This window comes from Theropithecus gelada, chromosome X (assembly GCF_003255815.1).
Source record: "Theropithecus gelada isolate Dixy chromosome X, Tgel_1.0, whole genome shotgun sequence".
NCBI classification, from domain to species: Eukaryota; Metazoa; Chordata; class Mammalia; order Primates; family Cercopithecidae; genus Theropithecus; species Theropithecus gelada.
The window spans coordinates 39935279-39945943 of NC_037689.1; the positions used below are offsets into that span (position 1 = coordinate 39935279).

The 10665-nt window shown below is 41.9% G+C and overlaps 1 protein-coding gene across 2 annotated transcripts in view; it reads right to left on the bottom strand.

The window, feature by feature from the left end:
• Positions 1-10335, bottom strand: part of BEND2 (BEN domain containing 2) — a 54206-nt gene extending 43871 nt beyond the window's left edge. For both annotated transcript variants that reach the window (XM_025373018.1, XM_025373019.1), the window contains exons 1-4: positions 10311-10335; positions 5964-6176; positions 3239-3373; positions 2037-2155 (exon numbers count right to left, since the gene is read on the bottom strand). In XM_025373018.1, coding sequence (XP_025228803.1) covers positions 2037-2155; positions 3239-3373; positions 5964-6176; positions 10311-10335 — 492 coding nt within the window. The remainder of the gene's footprint in view (positions 1-2036; positions 2156-3238; positions 3374-5963; positions 6177-10310) is intronic.
• Positions 10336-10665: the final 330 nt, after the last annotated feature.

Consider the following 10665-nt stretch of genomic DNA (forward strand, 5'->3'; position numbering starts at 1 on the left):
CCATTTTCATCAAGCTTAACCATTTATATACTTTGTGGTAGATAAACGCGTTTTCTAGCACCAGAACTGCTTTAAAAGCAAGTGTTTCTAACCATGAACAAAGAACCAAATGTTAAATGGCTTTTGATTTTCAAATAAACCAACAGTGACACTCTGTGGACAAGACAGGAAACACTTAACCACCTATATTTCTTGATAAATTAATCTGTAAATCATCTTAAAATATTTTTTGGAGTAAGGCAGGGTATAAATAAGTAACTAAACAGTAAATAACCATTATATTTCTGAAAAATTATTCTAAGGATGAATTGTGGGCCATAAAAATAATTTTAACATAAACATACCAAGTAGTTATCTACTTCTTTGTTTCAAAATACATAATAAAAAATTAACTGAATTAGCCCAGCATTACAAACTTATTAGACAGCCAAAATTATATCAAGTTATAATATATATTAATAATTGTAAACACAATATTACCATCTTACCCTTGTATAGTGCTTCATGCTTTCCAAAGTGCTTTCAGATAATTATGTACAAAACCATGACACTGGGCAGATAATTAGCATTATCCCCAAAAATGAAAACATTGAGGCTGATAGAAGTTAAGAATTGCCTACACTACTTACGTGGCACTGATATCCACATCCTTATGTAGGTAAACAAATACATTTTCTGTTAAGCACAATTATATATAGTTTAATAATCTATTTTGTTCAACTTCAGAGATCAAAAAGCACAGGAGAATATAGTGGTAATGTAAAACAGTACGACCACTTAGAAAAACTGGCAATTTCTCATAAACTTTCAATTACCCCATTACCTAATACTTCCACTCCCAGGTATTTACCCAAATTAAATGTAAACATAGGTTCACAAAGAGACTGCCATAAGCGTGTTCATAGTCACTTTATTCCTAATAGCCCAAAATTGCAAACAACCCAAATGTCCATCAAAAGAATGGATAGGCCGGGTGCGGTGGCTCATGCCTGTAATCCCAGGGCTTTGGGAAGCTGAGGCAGGCAGATCACCTGAGGTCAGGAGTTTAACACCAGCCTGGCCAACTTGGTGAAACACCGTCTCTACTAAAAATACAAAAATTAGCCAAATGTGGTGGTGGGCGCCTGTAATTCCAACTAGTCAGGAAGCTGAGGTAGGAGAATCGCTTGAACCCAGGAGGTGGAGGTTGCAGTGAGCCGAGATGGTGTCACTGCACTCCAGCCTGGATGACATAGCAAGACTCCGTCTCAGAGGGAAAAAAAAAAATGGGTAAGCAGATTATGAGCATTCATATGACAGAATACCACTCAGCAATGAACAGGAATGTAATATTAATACTATGAAACAAATCTCCAAAACATTATTCTAAGGAAAAAAGACTATGACCCAAAACAGTACATATCGTACAATTCTATTTATGTGAAGTTCTAGAATAGGCAAAACTCATCTAGGATGGAAAAAAACATCAAAATGTATTTCCCCCAAAGTTAAGGGAGATGGGGACTTACTGGGAAGAGGTTCTAGGTCACTTTCTAGGGTGATGAAAATGTTCATTACCATCTTTTTTTTTTTTTTTTTTTTTTTTTGAGACAGAGTATTGTTCTGTCACCCAGGCTGGAGTGCAGTGGCACAATCTCGGCTCAATGCAACCTCCGCCTCCCAGGTTCAAGCGATTCTCCTGCCTCAGCCTCCCGAGTAGCTAGGATTTCAGGCATGCACCACCACGCTCAGCTAATTTTTTTGTATTTTTAGTAGAGATGGGGTTTCACCATGTTGACCAGGCTGGTCTCAAACTTCTGACCTCAGGTGATCTACCTGCCTTGGCCTCCCAAAGTGCTGGGATTACAGGCGTGAGCCACCACACCCGGCCAAAATGTTTATTATCTTCATGGGGTGTAAGTATACACATTTTTCAAAACTCACTGATTTGTGCATTTGACTGCATGAAATTCAACTCCATTTCTTAAAAAGAAATACAGTAGAATGAAAAGAACAAAGAGAGATTTTCACTTTAATAAACAAACCATAATATCTACCTCTGGAGTAGATAATCTTCCTCTTTTTGGCAAATCCACTTCCTCTGAGTTGTAACTGTATCTTCTTAAATGTACTGGGCATTTGATCTGTGAAATGGTTTGGTCACCATGGGCTACTGCGAAGCAATGCATAAAAAAGTTATTTCATACACTACTCTCTTAATAACCTTAATACGGATATGTTCTTAGAATGCTAACTCAAATTGAATTGGACTTTGGGTTGAATTTTAGAGTGACAAAACAAGAATTCTTCCATAATCAATTTAGAGTAACTCTTTTAAAACTGAAGGGCTATATTACCCATGACTAGGAATAAGAATCAAATCAAATGCAATTGCAAACTGTGAAGTGACTGCTTAGTAACTTAAAGCCTACACAGTAAATGCTGGAAACAAATGAACAAGAGAATGCAAGGGCTAACTGCTTTTGTAAAGGAGCCCCAAAAGGCCCTTGACTAAGGAGACGGCATTGTGTCCAAAATGTAAGCCAGGAATCTATTCTAGATCGGACCCCCACCACTATGTGGGCTGGGCAGACCACTAGAGACACCACCTCCTCATCTGCCAGGTTAACATCAGTTGAGATGATCTCTAAGGTTCATTTCAGCTTTCAAGTTAGGATTGCCTTATTAAAGTTTATATTAATCCTAAATAAATGGATGTGAAATGTAAGCCAAACAATCTAGAATTAGGAAGGTCTGGTTATGGCTCTGAGTCACTTAACTACGGAACTAGAAGAAGACATTGGCCGCAACAGTATTGGATTATATCTTGTACTAGAGATTTGCTTTGAAAGCCTGCATCACAGTGACTGGGAGGGACACTTTAATGAAAGAGCTACTTCACTTAAACCTTCCTGAGCCAGGGCAGTAATGAGAGGCACAATTAAGGGATTCAGGTTTCATCTCTTTCCTGTTCCCTTTCATTCTATAGTGGAGATCCTAATGACCAAGGACCCAAAAGAGAGAAATCAAAAGGGGATAAAGAAAATGGGAGAACTCTCAAGTTAGATAAACACAGACTAAAGTTATATAGAAATATCAAGTTATAAAATACCTCCAGGCTGGACCCAGTGGCTCACACCTGTAATCCCAACATTTTAGGAGGCTGAGGCAGGATGATCACTTGAGCTCAAGAGTTGGAGACCAGCCTGGGCAACATAGCAAGATATCATCTCTAATAAAATTTTTTAAAAAATTAGCTGGCATGGTGGCATGCACCTGTCATCCCAGCTACTGGGAAGGCTGAGGTGGGAGCATTGCTTGAGCCCAAGAGGTTGAAGCTGCAGTAAGCTGTGATTGTGCCACTGCACTCCAGCCTGGGTGACAGAGTGAGACCCTGTCTCAAAAAATATAATAATAATAATAATAAAAGATACAGTAATATACCTCCAAATTGAGCTGTAACTTCAACCAAATTTTATTTTTTAAACTGTTTGAGTTTTTTCTGACTATAATACAAGCTATAAGTAATTAAATTCTGATGTATTCAAACAAAGGAACTACACAGCAATGAGAATAAACCAACTATTGCAGCACATAGCAAGAAGTAAAAAAAGCCAGACACAAGCCGGGTGTGGTGGCACGTGCCTATAGTTCCAGCTACACAGGAGCTGAGGCAGGAGGATCAATTGAGCCCAGGAGTTCAAGTACAGCATGGGCAACACAGCAGGACCCTGTTTCTGAAAAAAATGCCAGATATAAAAGAGAGTATAGCATATGATTCAATTGGTATAAAACTCAAAAACAGAAAAAAGTAATCAATGGTAGGAGAAGTCAGGATAGTGGTTACCTTACAAAGAGTAGTAGTGACTGAAAGGGGTTGGATAAGATTCTAGGGAGCTCATAACCTTATATTTCTTGGTATGGGTGCTGGTTATATGCATGTATTCGTTTGAAAATTATTTAAGCTGTATATTTATGATGTGTGCATATTTTGTATGTCATATAACTTCCATAAAAAGTTCACCTATGGCCGGGCGTGGTGGCTCATGCCTGTAATTCCAGCACTTTGGGAGGCTGAGGTGGGCGGATCGCTTGAGGCCAGGAGTTCGAGACCAGCCTGGCCACGATGTAAAATCCCCTCTCTATTAAAAATACAAAAATTAGCTGGGTGTGGTGGTGCACGTCTGTAATCCCAGCTACTTGGGAGGCTGAGGCAGAAGAGTCGCTTGAGCCCGGGAGGCAGAGATTGCAGTGAGCCGAGATCACACCACTGCACCCCAACCTGGGCGACAGAGAGAGACTCCATCTCAAAAAAAAAAAAAAAAGTTCACCTAAAAAATTCAGCTCACTATAAATAACTCAGAATCTAAATAAAAAGAGAAAGCAATCCATCAGCTATAAATATTGTAACCTTTAAATACATTTATCTTACTCATATATTTTTTAAGCAATTTTGTGTGTCATTTATAATTTTAAAAATATTTTTAAATGCCTGCATAATATTCCATTTTATGGTTGTCCAGAGGTTCTGTTATCTGTTTTCCACTGTAGGACATTTATATGGCTTCTAATTTTTCACTATTTTGATATAATGATGTGTATACATTGAAAGGCAAACATTTATCATTTTAATCATTTGTAAGTATACAATTCAGTGGCATTAAATATATTCAGAGACTTGTATAACGATCATCACTATCTATACCCAAAATATTTCTATCATCTCCAACATATACTCTGTACCCATTACACTCCCCCTCACCTCAGTCCCTGGTAACCTCTATTCTACTTTCTGTCTCCATGATATCAGATGTTCTATAACACACTAAAGAAGTATCCTGCTAGCCCTGCTTATAGTTTTAAAACCAAAACAGATAAGTGATATCAAACTGCTTTTTTGGTATCAGATCAGGGAGCAAACCATAACCTGTGGACCAAATCCACTTTGCCACCTGCTTTTGTATAGCTCATAAGCTAAGATGTTATGGAGTTTTTTTATATTTCTAAATTATGGGGGGGGGGAGAATATTTCCTGAAATGGAAAAATTATAGGAAATTCAAATTTCAACGACCATAAAGTTTTATTGAAACACAGCCACAACCATCTGTTTACATATCAGCTGCTTTCATGCTATAAAGGCAGAGTTAAATACTTAAAGCAGAGACCTTATGGCCTGTGAAGCCTAAAATATTTACTATCTGGCCCCTTACAGAAAAAATGTACCAGTCTCCAACATAAGCAATAACATTTCCATGTTTTGAAGAGAAGAAAATCCAATTCTCTAAGCAAAGGGTAAAGAATAAATTGTCATATAGCTAAGGAAGAAATATTCCAAGGAATTAACGTCTCATGACTCTCTGTACAAGTGAGGATGTGGAGGGTCTCACATTTCCTAGAGAGCCATTCAAAGGACTAGTGGCTATAGCAGTTCTGGTTGCAGGACTGCACTTTCCATGGGGTCTTGGACGCTAATGTAAATTTCAAATTCCAATTGTTTATTGTTGCCATGTAGTACAGTGATTAACTTTTGTATATTAACCTGTTTCCTGCAACGTTGCTATAATCACTTATGACTTCCAGGAGATTTTTGTTGATTCTTTGAGACTTTCTACATAGATAATCATGCCACCTGCTCCATGGACTCTTGACTCAAGCTGTTATTCCTAGAAGTTCAGTTTTAGCTTTTTACTTTTGCATTGCCACCAAATTGTTACAATTATAGTTGCCAGATATAAATAATTGTTCAAAGAGAATATATTCTCCCCAACGCTTCCTGAGACTGTCTCACACAGAACAAAAGAGACATGGCAAAGGTTAAGTAAAGGGAAAACACAAGCAGAAGTAAACATTGTGGTATTACCACGAAGCTAAGCCCTCTGGTCATAACTAATTATTGTAAAGGTTACAGGAATATTTAAGCAATTTACTGGAAATGGGGACCAGAGAGCAAAATTTTGCCAAAGAGAAAATTTAACAAAATTACCATATGACATTTGGAGTGGACGGTGATGGTCATCACTGCCGCCTGGAAAATTTGGTTGTGTGGCTGTGTCATCAGTGGGATTATCTGCTGTGTCATAAGTGGAATCATTTGCTATGTCATCAGTGGAATTATCTGCTGTTTCAGAATCTTCCACCATCTCAATACTGCACTCATTGTTATCATCACTGTCGTCAACAGTTACAATAACAAAATCTAAGAATAAGCAAAGAGAAAGATTAGATTCAATACCACATTAAATAAACAGTTTCTTGAGGAAGCTACCTTATAAAGTTATAGATTGTTTAAAAAACATATCTTAGCTGAAAATTTGTATTATGTATTTTTATATCTGTAATCATTACAAGTTAGCTAATGAACCAATAGTAGGAAGTTTTGAAGTATGTATATACATATGTATGCATATACACACATAGACTACTATCTCTAGTACTTCCAATTTCGTAGAGCAATAAATTTCTTCTCATTTAAGAAATGTGGCCAGCTGGCCCATGCCACAGTGTTCAATGATATCCTTTTAACTTAAATGATGCAACTGGTGTTAAGTAGACATACTTGTGGTGACCATGATGTTCTAAACTTGTTCTCTAAAAACTAGTATTAGTGTCTATGATGACTGATAATGCAGAAATAAAGTGCAAAAGTAAATGTTGTTATGAAATGAATTAAATCTGAATCTCACAAAATGTGAAATAGGTAACCACAAATATACCAGATGTGAAATATCAACTTGGTAAACCATTTTAATGAACACGAAAACACATTATGCAAAATGTCTAAGATCAAAATAAGCTTTATTTCTTAAAGCTGGCCTGAAAAAGAACACATTTAAGCTTGAAGTATTTACTCAGAGATCACATTTAAACTACATCATAACTTGGATTTATTCTATTTATTTCAAAAAGACTAATGCAGGAGAATAAAATAATTAGCTAGTGTGAGGGGCATGTGATGATTTGAAAATGGTACTAAATTAAGAATCACAGAATGAAGGTTCCAATTCAGGCTCTGTAATTATCCAGAGGTATGACCATTGGGCTAGGTAAATTGACTCTTTTGCCTCTGTTTTCTCACCCATAAAAAGTGGGGTTTTTTTAAGAGTCACTCTGAAGTCTACTTAATAGTCTTCATGGAAAAAAAAATACGACATTAGAAACCACTTAACCATCTAAACCAAAGTATTAAATAAACAAAAGCTTAAATAAATTATGGTATTTCCCTGAGCTGGAATGGTATATTGCCAATAAGAAGTGTGTTCTCAGGCAGGGCGCGGTAGCGAATGCCTGTAATCCCAGTACTTTGGGAGGCCAAGTGGGGCAGATCGCTTGAGCTCAGAAGTTCGAGACCAACCTGGGCAACATGGCAAAATTCCGCCTCTACCAAAAAATAATAATGATGATAATAATACAAAAATTAGCCATGCGTGGTGGCATGCGCCTGTAGTCCCAGTTACTCGGGAGGCTGAGGTGGGATGGCTTGCACCCGGGAGGCTGAGGTTGCAGTGAGCCAGGATCCCGCCACTGCACTCCAGCCTGGGCGGCAAAACGAGACCTTGTCTCAAACAAAAAAGGAAGGAAGGAAGGAAGGAAGGAAGGAAGGAAGGAAGGAAGGAAGGAGGGAGGGAGGGAGGGAGGGAGGGAGGGAGGGAGGGAGGGAGGGAAAGACGGAAGGAAGGAAGGAAGGAAGGAAGGAAGGAAGGGGGGGAGGAGGAGGAGGAGGAGGAGGCGGCGAAGCAGCAGCAGCAGCAGCAGCAGCAGCATGTTCCCAAAGAAAATGTACTAATATTAGATATGCTTGTGAAATAAAGTTAAATAAAGTTAAAGGGGAGAAAAGGATTCAAAACAGAAAAACACAGTATAATCCTAACTTTGAGAGCCAAAGGTAACATACCAATGGTTATCTAGGTGGCTATCACTGAATAGCAAAATTTATTATCATTAGACCTCTCTGTCGATTCTCTACAATAAACTTTAGATTCTGTCATCAGAAGAAAATAACCAAGGCAATTGAAAGTGTATTTTTAAGACAAGCTTTTGTATATCAACAGATCTTTCAAACTAGAGCTAGTAAAGCTATTGACAATGCCACTAAGGTTTCTCAGTAAATATGTAAAAGTCCAATCAGTTCTTTTAGGTGTACACATAACTTTCCCAATTAAATTTTAAAATACATTTTAACATTTAGAAATTGTTTGAAGATGGCCGGGCGCAGTGGCTCTCACCCGTAATCCCCGCATTTTGGGACGCCGAGGTGGGTGGATCACTTGAGGTCAGGAGTTCGAGACCAGCCTGGCCAACACAGTGAAACCCTGTCTCTACCAAAAAATACAGAAATCAGTGGCGCGTGGTGGCACGCGCCTGTAGTCCCAGCTACTCAGGAGGCTGAGGCGGGAGAATCGCTTGAACCTGAGAGGCAGAGGTTGCAGTGAGCCGAGATCGCGCCATTGCACTCCAGCCTGGGCGACACAGCGAGACTCCATCTCAAGAAACAAAACAAAACAAACAAACAAAAACAAGAAATTGTTTGAACATTATACTACCAAGGCGCACGGCTTTCAATTGCCATCAACTCATCAGATGAGGCACAGCTCACAATGAGGTCTGAAAACGGCTTTTCACGCCGGGACCACTTTGAGAAACACACAGAAAAACGAGGCCAATTACAACAGCCAGACCGCTCCGTTTGTTTTAAGAACAATCACTTTCTAAATCTTCCTGCGAGACTCTCAAAGGCAGCCCTTCCATTGCCGCCAGAACCGTATCCCATCGCCCAGCACTTGCCGCAGGCCGGACAAGTGAGGCCCAAAAGGGCACCCAGCCCATGGCCCGCTTTAGAAAACACCGCGCTGCAAAGCTGCTGGGAAAATCGCTCTCTTTTAGTCAACCTGAAGCCACTTTGCCGCTCTTGGGGAAAGTCGGGGAGAGGAGGGAGGGACGCGATCCGCCACCAACCAAATCAGAGCCTTTCCTGTTAACGACCGTGCGGCAAGGGGGCCGGGGCCGGGCCCTCGCACACCTCGACGGCCTCCCCCGCTCCACAGGGACCCCGATATCGCAGGATCTCCCGACTCCCGCCTCTGCTCCCGACACCCTACGTTTTTCTCTTCTTTCTCATTTAAAATATTTACAATAAAACAGCGAAGCTGCACGGTCTCTAATCAAACGCGGTTACCATCAAAGCCTCAGACTCTGTCTCAACCGCAAAAGGTCTGACAGGAAATCAACTCCGGAGTTTGTCAATTCTTTAGACTCAAAGCTCTCACCCAGTGCGGTGGTTCACGCCAGTAATCTCAGCACTTTGGGAGACGGAGATGGGAGGATTGCCTGAGCCCAGGAGTTCGAGACCAGCGTGGGCAACATGACGAAATCCCGTCTCAACAAAAAATACAAAAATTAGCCGGGCGTGGTGGCGCGCGCCTGTAGTCTCCGCTCCTCAGGAGGCTGAGATGAGAGGACTGCTTGACCCCAGGAGGCGGAGGCTGCAGTGGGCCGAGATGGTGCCACTGCACTCCCGCCTGGGCGACAGAGCGAGACTCTGTCTGAAAACAAAACAAAACCAAGCAAAAAAAACCTCTGTGAAAGTTTGAGTCATTCCTCATTCCTCGCCCCTCATACCCCGCCTCACCAAAAAGAGAACAGCTGAAAAAGGATCAGCTTGTCCCAGAAAGTCGGCATCAAGTATCTTATAAGCTGCAAAATCTCAAAATGTCACCCGCCCGGGCACCCCGGGAGAGGCGGCGGGTACCACCCAAAGCACCCCCTCAGAACACCCGGAATTTGAGGCTGCACCCCAGCCGCTATGCCAAAACGCTGAACAGGGCTGTGTTCCGCGGCTGCCCACCAGGGAAAATCAGTAAATTCAAGAAAAAGTGCAGCCGCACAGACCTGCTGTATCGCCGGAGCCCGGCGTCGCAACCGCCTGCATTGTTTCCCGAACACTCGAGGCTTCGGAGAGAACCGTGGGCCGGAGGGCAACCAGGCCCAGCCTCTTTACACACTCTCGGCACAAGCCCGAATCACCCCAACGCCGAGCCACCAAGAGCCACGGGGACGCCATGAACCTCAGGATCACCTCACGTCTCAGGGACATCTTGAGCCCCTGAGACGACCTGAACTCTGGGCCATCTCTGTCCACCACGCCAAATTTCCCACCGGCGCGCTGAGCAATCGGCGGCAGATGGCCGATACTCAGAGGCCGCCCACCGACGTGCCCCGGCCGATGAGTAGCCAATCCTGCCGCCCCTGAATGGCCGCCTAAGTGGGTGCCGTCCAGACTCTGACAGAACTTGAGGCCCAAGTTAGTGGGCCAGTTGAGGCGAGGTCACCTTACCCTGTTCCTCGGTCCCCTCAGACATTGTGAGATGGCGGGGTCTAGCTCTGAGGCCCGCGACCTGAGGCCTATGTCTGCGCCGCGACTGTGTGGTAACTCCTTGGTAACTGCGTGGTAACTGCGTACACTCGTTGTCCGAGGCACAATGAGGCGCGGGCAGGAGCCTGGACCACGTCTCTGCGGCTGCGCAGTAGCACGTGACTCCTGGGGGGTCAAAGGGCCTCGCCCCCCCCCACTTTCGACCTATTTTCTTAAAGTGTCCTTTTTACAAAAATATATACATGTGTGTGTATATGTATATATTTGTACTATATATGTGTGTGAATATATGTAGATATAGATACAGATGGAGAGA